Raw genomic sequence first — 18098 nt, 5'->3', positions numbered from 1 at the left:
GTTTTATGAAAACACATATATCATGATAAAAATAGGTTTTTCCGAAACCTAGCATGTCGTGCAATATCTCAAAACATATCTTGCATATATTGTAATCACTAGTGAATGTCCAATATCCATCTAGGCCCCATGTCAGCTTCCCGTTTCTGTGCCAATTACCAGAGGTTAATCACCTTCAGGCCCCCGTGCTAGCTTCCCGTCCCTAGGCTAATTGCCAGAGGAAAAACCCTTCCGGCCCTATGGCAACACCATAACCGTCACCCGGGACGGAATCTATCCCTCGCCCGTAGTGGAATAGGGACCACTAGGTAAGTACAAAACCATTGAACATACATTTATTTGAAAGGCAATTTCATAGTATAAAGTCATCCATCATCTATACTATAAAGAGGTGTTCTAAACATGTTCTAAATAATATATTGTCATCCATCAGATATTCTATAAAGAACACAGGTTATAGGAAAAATAGTAGTAATTCAATCTAGCCTCAGTAAGCATGTTATCTCGTAAAACGTTTCATAAAACGTAATCATTAAATCATGTTTTTCATATATGCATTTCTGCTATTAAAACAAGCATTTTTAGAAGGGGTCCACTCACAATACTTCGCCATCGAAAGCTGTGCAGACTAGTGAAGATAGAAATACCACAATAATTGCCCCTAAGCACATAAAGGATCCAATTAATAAAACTCTAATATAACAATTGAATTTGGGAAAACGAACGTCAAAAACTTATTCAAGACGTCGAATTACCCTAAGAAGGTCCCAGTCAAATGTATGAAAGTCAACAAAAGTCAACAGAGGAATATTCCAGAGAATATTCCATTGGGTCCGAAACTGGGTTGGGACTAGGGTTATGGATTTAAAGGGTTAAGGGTTTTGTTAATAGGTGGGTTGGGTTTGGGGAAAATGGCTTAAGGGGGTTTGGGTCAAAAGGTTTAAAGGGTTTGGGCTTGAAAGCCGGCCCAAAGGCTTTTGGGTTTTAAAACAGAAAACTAAATAAAAGAAATAATTGGGGGTTTTAAAACAGAAAACTAAATAAATAGAAATAATTGGGTTGGGCTTGGGTAATCCGGCCCAAGGCCTAGACTTAAAAGGATTTGGGTTTGGGGTAATTGGGCTAAGTCTCAGCCCAAATGGGTTTGAGTTTTAAAGCAAACGGGTTGGGTTGATCCGTTTTCAGGCTGAGCTTTTGACCAGTTTCTAGATTGATTTCCAAGGCTCATAACTTCTTTGTTACTCATCCAAATCAAGTGATCCAATACATGAAAGTTGTATTACTCGACGAGATGAAAAGATTGATACCCTGCACGCCGGCCAAATCGCCGTTTGGTCAGAAAACGCCTCGAAATGGGGGGTGCTAGTCGGAAAATTGGATTTTTTGCCAAAAGTTTGGGAAATTTTCAGAGCTTCGTAACTTCTCCACTACTTAACCAAACTGAGTGATTAAAAAGCCAAAATGTAGTTAGGAATGTGGAGAAGAGATTCATACCAAGTGGGGACCGAGCAGTGGGATCCTCTCCGGATCTCTTCCACCAAATTCACCGAGTCCGCTTATTCAGGACCTTAAAATTTGATCCAACGGCTAAAAACAGGGGCTTCTTTAGAAGTTATAATAACTTTAGCCCTTGGATCAAATTTCAAGAGCTCGAATTGGTGAATTTGATAGATGGGATTAGGAAAGGATCCCCTTCCTCCATATTGTTTTATATAAATAATTATTAGTTATTAGATCCCACCAATCTCTCCATAATGTTTTATGTAAATAATTAATTGCCTGTTATATGCTGTATAAAGTCAAGTCAACTATCTGAGTGAATATATTTTGTATCAGAACAAATCATCGAATATTTTGCAATAACACACTCTTATTTCTCTGCTCTATATCCCTTCTGCCACTTTCTAATTCTCTATATTTTCGACTTCGTAAAACAAGAAATGGAGAAGTTACATTCAGTCATAGTATGTTGTAGGGTCTGTTTATTTTGCATTCGTTATTCACAGTTGTTTAATTGTTGAATCAAATTTATCATGTAAGCTCACTGGGTATATATCACAATCCAAATAACAAACAGATCTACAATTTTTAGGTTTCTGAGGAACAAGGAAAAAGCAATTCAAAGGGGGGAGAGAGAGAGGGAGTTGTGCTATGTATCGTGGGTTTTTGTACTTCAACTGAGCTCTGCTCCCACGACATAGTCCCATTCACTCCCTCAATCATGAATCATGAGCAAATTCACTTTTTTGCACAATTAAAATCGATGTACTAGCTGTGAAGGTTGAAGATACCAATGCCTCTCCAAGAACTCCAATGTCATTAGAGTCTTCATCATCCAGTATCGTTGTGGTGACCTCTTGAGGACACGGTTGTTCGAAGGGGAGAGCATTGTTGTGAACCGTAAGGAGGGATCGCTCAGTAGAAGAAATAAATAAGTAGTAGTGAAATGGGACTGATTGGTAAGGGATTTTTGGTTCATTGTAAGGGTTTTTTGTTTTGGGGTTCAATTGTAATAACGTAAGTGTCTAGGAGAGTCCATTTGATTAGTTAGTTGTTTCCAGCTGGCACACATGTATGGTGGCCAAGGAAAATTGTATGGGCATTGTTGAATTAATCAATAGAATATTCTTCCTTCCCTCCCGACCCTTTTCCTTACGTTCCATCGCCATAGCTGTCATTGCAGGTCTGGGTCCTATCAACCTCACCCACTGCCGACGAAGCGGCGATGCTTTTCTTTTCCGCTTCTTTGACTTCCCGGAAAGAGAATTTTCAGTTTGTTCCTAGGGAAAATTGGGATGGAAATTTGGAATTTGATCTTTCATTAGGATTTGAGGTCAATTGTTTTGTGGTTTGCAAGAACTCAGGGGACTCTACGCCTGGTTTTAATTTACTTTTTATTATTTATTTTTTAAAATTATTAAAAGTTAACAGAGTTATGTTAGGTACCATTTGGTACGTGGGACGGGACGAAATGAAGTGGGACGAGATGTTCCGTCTCACGTTTGGTGCGCCTAAAACGGGTGGAACAAGTTGTCTCACAGGACGAATTTTGGATGAATTTTGGTTCAGTCTCCCCCTGGAACGACTCTGTGTGTGTTTCTAACAAAAGCATCGCCAACGAAAATACTTATGAACAGAAGTACTTCCTTATCCTGAATACAGAGTCGTAAACCTAGCTCGCATGGAGTCTCCCTCATACTCATTATAATATTAATAACTTATGAGTCAGTCAATGGTGTTACTTGGAAACAAGAAGTTAGCAACAAGATAAGCAACACCACGTGCTTCTTGGCTATTTTTGTTCTGCTAGGATAGAAGTATAACAATTTTTTATGCCTTTAAGTAAGAGTAATACTAAGAAGATCAAATTTATAGATAAATTTTTGAAAATTAAAAGATATGGAAGTTAATGATTGGTTTATTACTTACACGTTTATAAACGTGTTTATTCTTATTGATGACACATCATTTAGTTTGTAAATTTAGTTTCCCTAGCATTACTCTTTAAGTAATATGCCAATTTCTAATAATCCAAAGTCTTTTTTTTATTCACACTGTAGTTTCTGCATATGTTAATCAACAATACAAATATGTTAAGACTTGTTGGCAACTTGACTTCCGAGAATTTTTTTTTTTTTTTTTTTTTTTTTAAGGTTTATGACAATGTTTTAATCCTATCAAGAAAACATTTAATTTCTGTGGTGCTATCCGCATATTTTTTATTTTTTATTTCTCACATACTCTTTGTTATTTTAAATTTTTTATTTTATTCAATCCGACATCTGAAAATTGAGAATGTATGGAAAGTAAAAAAATGTATGTGGATAGCACTTCTCCTAATTTTTTGTAATTTTAATTCTCATCACATGTACTCTGCTAGAAAAAATGTAATCTGCATTGTAATTAATCAATCTTTAAATCACAAAGAGTTGTATTAATGTAATTTTATGGCACTACATTTCAATTTCTTGTAGTGGTTACTATGTTGGAACATTGTCACTAGAAGGACTCACCATCGAACAATGCTGTACGTTTCGTGGGAGCGTATCGAAATTAGACGTCCGAACGGGCAAAATCCTGTGGCAGACCTTCATGTTGCCTGACAATTTCGGCAAGTTTAATGAGTATGCAGGAGCAGCAATATGGGGAAGCAGCCCTTCCATTGATGTCCCTCGGAACCTTGTCTTCGTTGCCACATCGAACCTGTACTCAGCTCCTCCGCGGATAATTGAATGCCAGGAGAAGGAAAACAATCAGATAGTACCTTCTCATCCAGAGGCCTGCATTGAGCCCGAAAACCACTCCGAATCCATGGTAGCTCTTGATTTGGACACTGGGAAAATCAAATGGTATAAGCAGCTAGGAGGCTATGATATATGGTTTGGAGCCTGCCATAGACATTTGGATCCACGGTGCCCACCTGGTCACTAAGATATGACTATGCCCGCCATTCCTAGGGAACGCATGTCGCAGAGTGATATCACTGTTTCAAGTTTCTAGTTGATCTTAACCAACTCGTACCGCCAAGATTCTTCCGTTTCCCAAGATTTTGTTGTAGAGCCTACTCCGCCCGCAATTCCTAGGAAACGCGTGTTGCAGAGTGGCATCGCCATTTCAGATCTACAGATAGTCTTGACCAAACTTCCTCACACTAAGATTTCTAAAACACGTCTCTTCCAAGTAACACCGACTATGCCCGCCATTCCCCAGGGAATGCACGTCGTAGGGTATCGTCTTATATTGAAAGTCGTTCAACAAATCAAACATGTCACTGATGAGGCACAATCCGGACACGAGTTCGTCTCCTTCAATAGGATGTGACAATTCATAGCATGATGAAGATTGCACAACCGTGCCAAAAGACAACAATTCCGAAAGTTGTGACACCCAAATGATGTCATGACTGACACACTACTATAGTAAGAGAAGATCCTAAGTATGCTCTAAACAAACCAAGCTCTGATACCAATCTAACATGCCCCGATCCTGATATTTCCCGAATACCAGTGTAGGTACATGCCAGCCGACATCCCAGGGTGATGAAAGTCATTTATTGAATGCAAATGCTGAGAACAAGAAATAAATAAGACTTATAAATTTAAAATATAATGAATATGCATTTCAATAACGTGTTCAAAGACACATCTAATCTAAAATACTAAAAGAATTTATATAAAAATTGAATGAATAAAATAATAAGTCCTACACCAAGAGGACTCAAATATGCCTCTGCGGAAGTGTCTTGAAGCCGGGATTGTATACCTCAATTCTAGTCCTGAAGGGGGTGCAAAACAAACATGAGTAAACCAAGTTGATATATATATATATATATAATAAAAACAGTTATCAACATACAAATCCCAAGGTTTTATGAAAACACATATATCATGATAAAAATAGGTTTTTCCGAAACCTAGCATGTCGTGCAATATCTCAAAACATATCTCGCACATATTGTACTCCAATTGGGCTCAAAACATATCTCAAAACCTAGTATGTCGTGCAATATCTCAAAACATATCTAGCATGTTGTGCAATATCTCAAAGCAATTCAAAGGGGGGAGAGAGAGGGAGAGTTGTGCTATGTATCGTGGGTTTTGGTACTCCAACTGGGCTCTGCTCCCACGACATAGTCCCATTCGTTCCCTCAATCATGAATCATGAGCAAATTCACTTTTTTGCACAATTAAAATCGATGTACTAGCTGTGAAGGTTGAAGATACCAATGCCTCTCCAAGAACTCCAATCTCATTAGAGTCTTCATCATCCAGTAACGTTGTGGTGACCTCTTGAGGACACGGTTGTTCGAAGGGGAGAGCATTGTTGTGAACTGTAAGGAGGGATCGCTCAGTAGAAGAAATAAATAAGTAGTAGTGAAATGGGACTGATTGGTAAGGGATTTTTGGTTCATTGTAAGGGTTTTTTGTTTTGGGGTTCAATTGTAATAACGTGTCTAGGAGAGTCCATTTGATTAGTTAGTTGTTTCCAGCTGGCACACATGTATGGTGGCCAAAGAAAATTGTATGGGCATTGTTGAATTAATCAATAGAATATTCTTCCTTCTCTCTCCCGACCCTTTTCCTTACGTTCCATCGCCATAGCTGTCATTGCCGGTTGAGACCATTGCAGGTCTGGGTCCTATCAACCTCACCCACCGCCGACGAAGCGGCGATGCTTTTCTTTTCCGCTTCTTTGACTTCCCGGAAAGAGAATTTTCAGTTTGTTCCTAGGGAAAATTGGGATGCAAATTTGGAATTTGATCTTTCATTAGGATTTGAGGTCAATTGTTTTGTGGTTTGCAAGAACTGATAGTAATTTCACGTCTAAAGGCTTTACGTCAGTACCTAGCTCATTTATCCATTCAAGTAAGCAGTAATAGACCTCAATGAACACTAATAGACCAAAACATCTCCACCCCTAACAAAAAATAGCCTAATCAATTTTATTAAAATATTATTAATTTTTATTATAAAATAATAATTTAGTTTTTAAATTTTTGACTTCTTTTCTCTGACACCTATCCCGTCTTCTTCTTCTTCTTGTTATTCTTCCCACTTTTCCCTGTTTTTTCTTCTCTCTATACACCATCTTCTTCTTCTTCTTGTTCTTCCTTTTTTTTTTCCTCTCTGTACACCACGTCGTCAAATCTAACCTATTCTGAACATGGACACTCACCATACTGGACCTGCCCACATCGTAAACCCCCAAAAATCAACACCTACATATTCAAAAATTCATCGAAAATATACAAAACAGAAAAAAAATTCCAGTTGCAGGAAGATCCGAGTTAATCAACCGATCGACGACGATCCGAGTTGCAGGAAGATCATGATTTAGAAGGGGGACATGGTGTTGAATATATGGATTTATCAAGGGAAGGGGGTTGATAGGGTTCCAGGGATTGGGATGTGTTCCAGGGATTAGGATAGGTTCCAAGGATCGGGATGGGGTTCCAGGAGTCGGATGGGGTTTTAGATGAGAGAGACTGTAGCCATGACATTAGCCAGGCGTCAGATGAGCCGTCTCCTTCCTTTGTCGATTTTAGGCTGACTTGTGGACTGGCTTGGGCTAGGTGTCAGTCTATTCCACGGGCTGGAGTTGATTGGCTGAGTCTCAGCTTGTTTTTTCCACCGGGTGCCGGCCTCTTTTGCTTCCGGTGGAAGTGCTCTGAGGGGACTCTACGCCTGGTTTTAATTTACTTTTTATTATTTATTTTTTTAAATTATTAAAAGTTAACAGAGTTATGTTAGGTACCATTTGGTATGTGGGACGAGACGAAATGAAGTGGGACGAGGTGTTCCGTCCTACGTTTGGTGCGCCTAAAAAGGGTGGAACGCGTTGTCCCGCTAGACGAATTTTGGGTGAATTTTGGTTCCGCCTCCCCCTTGGAACGACTCGTTCCACATCCGTGGAACACAAAATTATAACCATTTAAGACAAAAATACCCCTTATCTTTTTCAATATTTACACCATCCAAAAAACAAACCCTAAAATTCTATCTTCTTCGTTCCATCTTCTCTGCTTGCTGCTACCTTTTCCCGTAGCCTTCCTCCTCATCTTCTCCCGTAGCAGTTGCATCTCCAGGTTTGATCTTGATCTTCTTCGGTAGCTGCTGCATCACCAGGTTCGATCTCGATCTTCTCCCATAGCCGCTGCATCTCTAGGTTCGTTTTCTTGATTATTTCATGGAAAATTTCAATTTTCTGGGAAAATAGGATAACTATGAGAAAATAAGTTAGTTTTCTTGGTTTCTCTAGTTTAACTTTGTTTGGGAAAACAAACAAAGTCTGATTTTTAAGGTTTATTACGATTCTGGTTTGTAAAGATTAGATATGGTTCCAATATGTGCAATTTAGTGGGTTTGGTTGTGAGCTTGGCTTTATATGATGGAAAAAGCTGGTTCTTTCTGCATTTGGTGAACTGAAATGTTAATCAATTTGAAGCATTTTAATGGTTATTTTACTGATTATTGGTCAGTGTGTATAATTAAGCCTATTGTTTACAATTGGAGGAGGGTTAGTAACGCTCATCGTATATTTCCGTATGCTTGTTTTCAGACGTAGGGGATCTTTTCACATGTGTAGATGACTCGTTTGGTCAACTCGGGCATGGTGATTCCAGTCACAGCGCCGTCCTGTCAAAGTCTCCTTGTTGGTTGATAAGCATGTGGAGATAATAACATGCGGAATGCGCCATTGACTTGTTTTGCTGAAAGGTAGATTGTAAGGTTGATCTTGTATGTTTCTGGCAAACACAATTTTTTAAATGTAGTGAGGCTGATTTATGCGGATGTATATGTTTCGTTACATGCTTAAAGCTTTGGGTTTTTGTACTACAAGAAGTCATTCCCTTTAATCGATATAACCCATTTGTCGTAGTGTATGATGTTTTCTGCAATCAATATGCTGCATGTGTTTCAGGAGATGAAGTTTATGGATTTGGTTCTGGAAAACGTGATCAACTAGGTGTCTCTAAAGGTAAGATCAAATTAATTAGTCTTTCCTAAGCGAACTTACGGATTTGAAGGCTTGAAATTGCAAGCATCGTTGGAAATGGAGATCATAGTGCAGCATTGCACCAAACAACAAACGGAATAGGGGTAGGTTAGTCATTTAATCTTTTGGTTCTATTCCGTCCAGCACATACCAAACACAAAACGAAACAACCGTCCTGTTCCATCCTACGGGTGCGAAATATAACACGGAACCTCAGTTCTGTCCCGTCCTGTTCCGTCTCGTCTCGTCCTGTCCCGTCTGCGTACCAAACGGTACCTTATAGTCAAGTGGTAGTAGACGAGTCAAACAAATAAAGAATGAGACATGAATGGGACACCACTTTCAGGACAGCAGCCCCATAGCCCAGCGAGTGCAATGTACACCACAAAAAAATAAAAAACACAAAAAAAAAAAGTACTTTATTGACTAATACTTGATTAAGTAAGGTTCCCACTCTCAATCAGAATTGGCCTTTAACTCTTTTCTTTTTCTTTTTATTGGGTGCCACACAAACAACTCGAACTAGCACGTGAACCTCCCACAACAACCACAACCACGCTCCTCGTCGTCTGTTCTTGCAGAGGAGACTCGCTGAAATGGAAGCTTCCGTTGCTGCAAAATCGTTCATAAGAGTTGCTGCCATTTCTGGGTCTCTTCGTAAAGCTTCCTACAACCGCGGTCTCATTCGTTCTGGTCAGTTTCTCTTTCTCTCTCTGTGTATTTGCTAGCTTGGAGCTTGGATTAATTAGAAAAAATTGACACAGCTTTGGTTTTTTAGCGATCGAGATAAGTGAGGCAACGGTGGAGGGCGTGCAAATAGAGTACGTAGACATCTCGACGCTGCCACTGCTGAACACGGATCTGGAGGGAGACGGCACTTTTCCACCTGCCGTGGAAGCCTTTCGCCAGAAGATTCTGGAAGCTGATAGCATCCTCTTTGCTTCTCCTGAGTACAATTACTCCATCGCCGGTATATAATTCATTTTCTTTTGCTTTCCTTTTTCCTTTCATGTGTACAATTACTCCATAGCCGGTGTAATTCAAATCTTTTTTCTTTTTGCCCTTATCGATGGATTAGCACGAGGATGCTATTTGTAGTCATAATTATTTAAGAAAACTAATAAAAAAAAACTTGAAAATTTTAAGTTTTAAAGATAAGAATAAAATAAAGAAAGAAATGAATATTATCATGTTTGACTTTTTAGTGTAAAAATATGATTTTTCGTTAAAATAAATAGTACCACGAACATTTTGTTAAAATTTCCTTATTATTTTGTCGCACGCATATAGATGGCTAAAGTGTTGAAGTTGAATGAACTATTTTAGAGACGATGATAATAAACGGTTCTTTTTTTTTCCTTTTTTTTTTTTGGGTCAAAAAGAGTTCTAATTATGATAGCTGTATGTCACGTTAATGAGAATAAGGGGAGAAATTTTTTTGTGTGCCAAAAACACAATGAAGTATACTAAGTGTTATGATATGTTGTTTGGAAAACTTTTTTTCAAGTTTTCAATTAATTATATTATTAATATTTTGTACTAAATCGTGTGCCCGACATACTTAAAAATCTGTCGAATAAGGGAAGTATCATCCATTTGTAAATATAGTAATATACAAGATTGTAAAAGTTGCTAACACGCTGATGCTGCTCCACTGTTTCAACTTTGCGTGTAGCATATCTTTGCTTCGGATTAGTCACTTTCTTGTTTTTTTTTTTCTTTTTTTTTTTTTTTGACAAGATTAGTCAGTTTCTTGTTATTCTAATTGATTTTGTCTTATCATGTATCATCCATTTGTAAATATAGTAATATACAAGATTTTAAAAATTGCTAACAGATACTGATGCTGCTCCGCTGTTTCAACTATGTGTGTAGCATAAATCTATGCTTTGGATTAGTCACTTTCTTGTTTTTTTTTTTTGTCAAGATTAGTCACTTTCTTGTTTTTTTTGCCAAGATTATTCACTTTCTTGTTAGTCTAATTGATTTTATCTATCAATTAAAAAGAGGAAATTGGTTTAACCTATTTGTCATGTCGTTTAAAATGGAAATGCTGCTGATCTATGTTAGATAGGGATGTGCAAAAGAGAAAATGATTATCAGTAGGTCTTTGTTTTTTCCTTCTTTTGATCAAAGGAGGAGGGGATTCGTACGTATGACCTCATGGTTTATAAGCTAGTTTCCTCAACATCCTAACCTTTTTCTGCATTATCACCGTACCAGCACCTCTAAAGAATGCAATTGACTGGGCATCTAGACCGCCGAATGTTTGGGCTGACAAGGCTGCTGCAATTGTAAGTGCTGGAGGAGGCTTTGGCGGTGGACGATCCCAATATCATCTTCGCCAAGTTGGAGTGTTTCTTGACCTTCATTTCATTAACAAGCCCGAGTTTTTCTTGAATGCATTCCAGCCTCCTGCAAAGTTTGACGATGATGGAAACTTGATTGATGAACAGTCCAAGCAGAGGTTGAAGGAAGTTCTTTTAGCTTTGCAGTCAATGACTTTGAGACTTCAAAGAAAGTGAACAGAGGCGCTGTTTCCTGTTTCGAACTGCTAACTTCTAAGTCATTGCAGGTTCGAAACCAGAAACAGTCTCTTCATAAGCATGGTTAAGGCTGTGTACATCTGATTCTCTTTAAACTTGGCAATAGCAACGGCAATGGCTGTGTCGTTGCATATATTTCAGGGAGGATGCTGAAACTGTTTGTGATTCTCAGAATAAAGGAATTGTGTATTTCAGGCTCTGCTGGCATTGCTAGAGTTTGATGCTTTATGGTTTATGGCTATGTGATGTGGTTTATTTCTTTCTGCCTTGGGAGTGCCTTTGGTGTTGGAACTTAGACCTTGGTGATTTGTTTGTATTTTCTCACAATATCTAATGTGCTAATAAAATGTCATTCCTCCAAAATTTGGTATCTCATTTCCTCTTTTAAGTGGAACCCATATAATATTTTCACCCCCCTCGAATTAGTAAACAAGGGAATAACATGGAATGGGAATGGCTCTCATTCCTTGCATTCCTTTTCCCTATTTGTAAACGCACTATAAATGTCTCTGTTCTTTTTTTAATGTGTACATTTTATAAATTGACATGCTTTATTATTAAAAAAGTATGTTGTATGCATACAATTTGTTGTTGAAGTCTGAGAGACGGGTCGTGATTAACTACCGATCGTTTCAATACTGTGTTCACTTAACAACACGTGCAAAAAATGGATGTGAGGCTTTCTGTACAAGTTTTAATTTGTTTTGTAAGATAACCGATGTGGTTGACGTTATTACTTCATGGAAATTCTACCGTATGTTGCTGTTGAGGGTATATAGTTGGTCTTTTTTTTTTTTTGGTCTAATATAGCTATATATAATATAAAGAATTTAACAAGTTGCTGTAGCTTTGGAAAGTGCAACACAAACGATATTTATGCTGCAAATATTTAATTGAAATAAGGATAATACTTGCATTGTTTCATATGAAAATGCACACATCGCGTCCGATGCTAATAACGTGTCTTCTCAATTTAAATTTTAGGGAGATTATACTTCCGTAAAGACTCCATTGGCATATGACTTGGAATTATAATCACAAACATGTGTGGTGACAACGAAAATATATCCTACATTAACTAATAAAAGGAATATAGTCGTTGGGATATGAAGAAAAGTAATTTTATATTCTTTATAAGTGTAATTTTATATTTTTTTCGAAATGTCAATAGTAATTTTCTTAATGAATATAAACACGTTATAATATAAATGAATTAATAATACTGTATGACGATGTTATTGCCATACTAACTTTTTTATTTTGCCAAAAGGGTACGGTGTTAATTAATTATACACAATCTAGCATGAATTTCGTTACAGTTTTTCTTGAGGAAGAAAAATCTTCAAAAGGTCCAATAACTACAGAGGATCGAACTTCGATATGCTTAAAATCTAAAGCTCTGAAAGTAGAAAGTTTCCAATATACTTAGGACATGACTCGATATACCAAGTAGCATAATACAAATGATTATAAATAATACGTGAGTTATAATACTTGGTGTACAAAATCAACGAAAAATCTTACCTCTGAAAGGCCTAGACAAGCTATGAAATACATTGAGTGGAAGCTAATAGACCATCAAAAGCAGATAATGCTGCATCTTCACTTCTGACATATCTTAGCGTTTGACAACTTTGATCCTTTGTACCTTTGATTCTACTCAACCTTCCTCTCCTTTACAAAGTCATTGATTTGAGAGAGAGAGAGAGAGAGAGTATCGAGGTACAATTTCGCCTAATTAAGTAAATACACTTTTATGGTACGAGTATGCAATTGTGATAGCGTTTTATATCAATAATACAAAGATATATATTAGTTATCTTCACTCTTCTCCACATTATTCGCGCACTTAACACTAGCATCAAGTTCCTATCCTAACTAACGCCTGATACTCTGAGGAAGTGTATTTTTTTTGTATGTTATAAATGTCGAAATGAGTAGGTGGAAATTATGGCCGGCTTTCAAAAGTAAAAGACTGGTAATTGTAATGGTGAAGAGAAGGGATTTTCAGAGAAGTAAATGAGTTTCCGTATTCGGTGAAGCTCGTCAGCCTCACCTTTTCGTGTAACTTTGCTTTCAGATTCGCATTAACCATAGGATAATACTATGGAAATTGTTATTAGCACTTCAAAAATCTCAATTTACACTCCTTACAAGTGTATTTTCCTTTCTAAATATAGAAAGTTTGGAGGGCCAATAACAATTCCCTAATACTATTCATACCATGTTTTTATACCACATTTTCATATCATCTTAGGTGATATTTGATGTAGACAGCTACATAATTTGAAAAATTTGCAAAATCCAAGGAAATGAATGAGAAAGACTCCTCGTATACCACAATCATCATTTAATTAACTAGTTTTTCTTAATTATTAGTTTATTAAATAATGAACTAAATTTAAAAATTTGATTAATTCAAATGATGTGGTTGTCCACATCAAATGCCACCTAAGGTGGTATAAAAATGTGGTACAAAAATATGGTATGAATAGCATTACTCTTAACGATATAGTCTCCAAATTCCTTGTCTGCTCCCTAGCAAGCAAACCCTTCATGTCACTCTGTCGTTTGTTATAATGTACAATTGATGGAGGATGAAACTAATGTTATTTTAGTTGCGGGAAAATTGAAAGAAAGAAGCGTAATTTAATTAAAAAAAAGTGATTGAAGAATTGGTAATTCACGAGTTAAAAAATTATTTGTTGTTGCCCTATCTTAAAAGTGGATGTTTTAACTTTTCAAGTTGTTCGGATTATGCTACTCTCGTTTGGCGTCTCAATTTTGGGTTCGTAATATATGAATTCATAGAAAACCAACGAATTTTGGGTTCGTAATATATGAATTCATAGAAAACCAACGAGTTATGTCGTATAAAAGTATCTCCAAAAGAGATATCAATGCTTACATGGCAGTTATAACATTAAAAAAAACAATAGAATTAAGTCCAACCAAATTGTTTTAAATTTGTGTGGTTTGACATATTTCCTCTTGCTGTCAACGAATCTTGCATGTGGCACTATGATTTTTCGGAGTCGAAGTAAGACGAATCAGAATGTAGTACCTCAAAAGTCTAACCGTGGACTCAACAGCTTCCACAATGGAGCTGCACAGACGGATCAGTGATGCAACCATCATCTTGTTCCGGAGCAGTGGGTGAAGTCCAACAACTTCACTGAGATTGACCATGCTTGTTCCGCATGATACAAAGTTTGATCTAGAAAGGAATTAGCTAGTCTTTCTATATTATTGGAATCCTTACAATCCAAGGATTAGCGTGCGTTGTAAGTAATCCAACTTCTAAGAGGATGCAAATATCTACTCCTAGATATTCTTTGGGATTCTCCAAGTTTAATACGGATTCCATATATATCCTAAAAGATCTTTATCTCAATTTGTATAAATACATCCTTATAGGGTTCATCTCTGGTACACTTATTCCCTTTCCTATTGCTTGAGTCTCAAACATTTACTCACTAACTTAATCGTCAAAGCTTTTTGCAAGCATCCCCTCTCCCTCCCCCCTGCCCCCTAATCCTTGGCTACTTACTATTGTTTGTTCTTTTATAGGTTAAGATTTTGTGCATCTCCATCCTTCACGATAGTGCATGAATTTGGTTCCAACAATTAGTGCTTTCATTGAGAATGAACTCATATTCCCTTGACCAAATCACTCTACCACAACAATTAGTGCAGTAATTGGTTCCAACAATTAGTGCAGTAATTGGTTCCAACAATTACTGCTTGAGTCTCATATATGTGCTTTCTAACTTGACCGTTGAAGAGCCTTTGGCCGGCGCCCCTTTCCTCCAGTACTTCGCTGCTTACAGTTGTTTATTATTTTACAGGTAAACGAGTTTGTGCATCTCCACCTTTCACGGTGTGTGCAGATTTGGTTTCAACATCATTGATTTGATTAAATAAATAAGGGTAAATTTTTTATAAAATCAATAAAATGTTACTATATTAGCAATATATCAATCGTTTATTATAATTATAAATAGGTCAATGAGACTTTAATGTACGCTATACCACCTCAATCAAATAAAATTTACTAATTCATGCCACTACAGTTAGCAACGTGCAAATCTTTTATTTCGAATCAAGTCAATCACACACCTCCAACACTTCATAAATGGCTCCTACACTCAATATATTTTTTAGTCATATCCAAAAGAAATGGACCACTGATATATGGCTAATTTGTACCTTTGGCAAAATAATCTTTAAATAAAAACGGTTAATTAATACGAGGCATCGATTGCAATGTACACCAGGAAAAAAAAAAAAAAAAAAGTAATTTATTGACTTGTACTTGATTAAATAAGGTTCCCAATTCAATCAGAATTGTCCTTTAGCTCTTTTCTTTTTCTTTTTATTGGGCTCCACACAAACAACTCGAATTAGCACTTGAATCTCCCACAACAACCACAACCACAACCACACTCGTCGTCGTCTGTTCTTGCGGAGGAGACTCGCTGAAATGGAAGCTTCCGTTGCTGCAAGATCGCTCATAAGAGTTGCTGCCATTTCTGGGTCTCTTCGTAAAGCTTCCTACAACCGCGGTCTCATTCGTTCTGGTCAGTTTCTCTTTCTCTCTCTGTGAATCTGCTAGCTTGGAGCTTGGATTAATTAAAAGAAATTGACAGTTTTGGTTTTGTAGCGATCGAGATAAGTAAGGCGACGGTGGAGGGCGTGCAAATAGATTACGTAGACATCTCGCCGCTGCCACTGCTGAACACGGATCTGGAGAGAGACGGCACTTTTCCACCTGCCGTGGAAGCCTTTCGTCAGAAGATTCTGGAAGCTGATAGCATCCTCTTTGCTTCTCCTGAGTATAATTACTCCATCGCCGGTATATAATTCATTTTCTTTTGCTTTCCTTTTTCCTTTCATGTGCACAATTACTCCATAGCCGATATAATTCAAATCTTCTTTCTTTTTGCCCTTATCGATGGATTAACACGAGGATGCTGTTTGTAGTCATAATTATTTTGTCCCACGCATATAGATGGCTAAAGTGTTTTAAGTTGAATGAACTATTTTAGAGACGATGATAATAAACGGTTCTTTTTTTATTTTTTATTTATTTTTTGGGTCAAAAAGAGTTCTAATTATGATAACTGTATGTCACGTTAAAGGGAAGGAGGACCTTTCTTCTTAATGAGAGAATAAGGGGGGAAATTTTTCTGTGCGTCAAAAACATAACACATTATACTAAGTGTTATAATATATTAGTTGGAAAACTTGTTTTTAAGTTTCCAACTAATTATATTATTAACATTTTGTACCAGTGTGCCCGGCGCACTTAAAAATCTCTCGAAAAAGGGAATTATCATCCATTTGTAAATATAGTAATATACAAGATTGTAAAAATTGCTAACAGACACTGGTGCTGCTCCACTGTTTCAACTATGCGTGTGGTATATATATTTGCTTCGGATTAGTCACTTTCTTGATTTTTTTGTCAAGATTATTCACTTGTTATTCTAATTGATTTTGTCTTATCAAGTATCATCCATTTGTAAATATAGTAATAGACAAGATTGTAAAAATTGCTAACAGATACTGATGCTGCTCCACTGTTTTAACCATGTGTGTAGCATAAATCTTCGCTTTGGATTAGTCACTTTCTTGTTTTTTTTTTTTTTGTCAAGATCATTCACTTTCTTGTTAGTCTAATTGATTTTATCTATCAATTGAAAAGAGGAAATTGGTTTAACCTATTTGTCATGTCGTTTAAAATGGAAATGCTGCTGATCTGTTAGATAGGGATGTGCAAAAGTGAAAATGATTATCAGTAGGTCTTTATTTTTTTCCTTCTTTTGATCAAAGGAGGAGGGGATTCGTACGTATGACCTCATGGTTTATACGCTAGTTTCCTCAACATCCTAACCTTTTATTGCATTACCACTGTACCAGCACCTCTAAAAAATGCAATTGACTGGGCATCTAGACCGCCGAATGTTTGGGCTGACAAGGCTGCTGCAATTGTAAGTGCTGGAGGAGGCTTTGGTGGTGGACGATCCCAATATCATCTTCGCCAAGTTGGAGTGTTTCTTGACCTTCATTTCATTAACAAGCCCGAGTTTTTCTTGAATGCATTCCAGCCTCCTGCAAAGTTTGACGGTGATGGAAACTTGATTGATGAACAGTCCAAGCAGAGGTTGAAGGAAGTTCTTTTAGCTTTGCAGTCAATGACTTTGAGACTTCAAAGAAAGTGAAGAGAGGCACTGTTTCCTGTTTCGAACTGCTAACTTCTAGGTCATTGCAGGTTCGAAACCAGAAACAGTCTCTTCATAAGCATGGTTAAGGCTGTGTACATCTGATTCTGTTTAAGCTTGGCAATATCAACGGCAATGGCGGTGTCGTTGCATATATTTCAGGGAAGATGCTGAAACTGTATGTGATTCTCAGAATAAAGGAATTGTGTATTTCAGGCTCTGCTGGCATTGCTAGAGTTTGATGCTTTATAGTTTATGGCTATGTGATGTGGTTTATTTCTTTCTGCCTTGGGAGTGCCTTTGGTGTTGGAACTTAGACCTTGGTGATTTGTTTGTATTTTCTCACAATATATAATGTGCTAATAAAATGTCATTCCTCCAAAATTTGGTATCTCATTTCCCCTTTCAAGTGGAACCCATATATTTTCATCCCCCTCGAATTAGTAAACGAGGAATAACATGGAATGGGAATGGCTCTCGTTCCTTGCATTCCTTTTCCCTATTTGTAAACACACTATAAACGTCTCTTGTATTTTTAATGTCTACATTTGGAAAATTGACATGCTTTATTATTAAAAAAGTATGTTGTATGCATACAATTTTTTGTTAAGTTTGAGAGACGAACCATGATTAACCACTAATCGCTTCAATACTATGTTCATTTAACACGTGCAAACAATGAGTATGAGGTTTTTTGTACAAGTTTTAATTTGTTTTGTAAGATAATCGATGTAGTTTTATTACTTCATGGAAATTCTACTGTATGTTGTTGTTGAGGGTATGTAGTTGGTTTTTTTTTTTTTTTCCTTGGATCTGATATAGCTATAAAATA

The 18098-nt window shown here is 37.0% G+C and overlaps 2 protein-coding genes and 2 long non-coding RNA genes across 4 annotated transcripts; 3 read left to right on the top strand and 1 right to left on the bottom strand.

Annotated features, from left to right (window-relative positions):
* Positions 1-1975: 1975 nt before the first annotated feature.
* On the bottom strand, positions 1976-5984 carry LOC125478296. The gene is made up of 2 exons (XR_007259180.1): positions 5724-5984; positions 1976-5275 (listed from the first exon to the last, which is right to left on the bottom strand). It is a non-coding gene; the product is annotated as an uncharacterized LOC125478296 (long non-coding RNA).
* A 532-nt stretch (positions 5985-6516) lies between these two features.
* On the top strand, positions 6517-8378 carry LOC125478313. The gene is made up of 2 exons (XR_007259185.1): positions 6517-7665; positions 8059-8378. It is a non-coding gene; the product is annotated as an uncharacterized LOC125478313 (long non-coding RNA).
* Positions 8379-9025: 647 nt separating this feature from the next.
* Positions 9026-11405, top strand: LOC125478311 (NADPH:quinone oxidoreductase-like). The gene is made up of 3 exons (XM_048586432.1): positions 9026-9189; positions 9275-9466; positions 10720-11405. Exons 1-3 carry the CDS (start codon positions 9093-9095, stop codon positions 11019-11021), a joined length of 591 nt encoding a protein of 196 aa, XP_048442389.1. The 5' UTR covers positions 9026-9092; the 3' UTR covers positions 11022-11405.
* A 4014-nt stretch (positions 11406-15419) lies between these two features.
* Positions 15420-17650, top strand: LOC125478186 (NADPH:quinone oxidoreductase-like). Its single transcript, XM_048585993.1, has 3 exons — positions 15420-15622; positions 15706-15897; positions 16965-17650. The coding sequence occupies exons 1-3, from the start codon at positions 15526-15528 to the stop codon at positions 17264-17266; spliced, it is 591 nt and encodes a 196-aa protein (XP_048441950.1). The 5' UTR covers positions 15420-15525; the 3' UTR covers positions 17267-17650.
* Positions 17651-18098: the final 448 nt, after the last annotated feature.

This window comes from the organism of the source record quoted next, unplaced genomic scaffold (assembly GCF_019419815.1).
Source record: "Pyrus x bretschneideri cultivar Hongxiangsu unplaced genomic scaffold, Pyrus_bretschneideri_v1 Contig24, whole genome shotgun sequence".
NCBI lineage: Eukaryota > Viridiplantae > Streptophyta > Magnoliopsida > Rosales > Rosaceae > Pyrus > Pyrus x bretschneideri.
The sequence above is the reverse complement of the archived record's forward strand: the minus strand, read 5'-3'. Positions and strand labels throughout refer to the sequence as shown.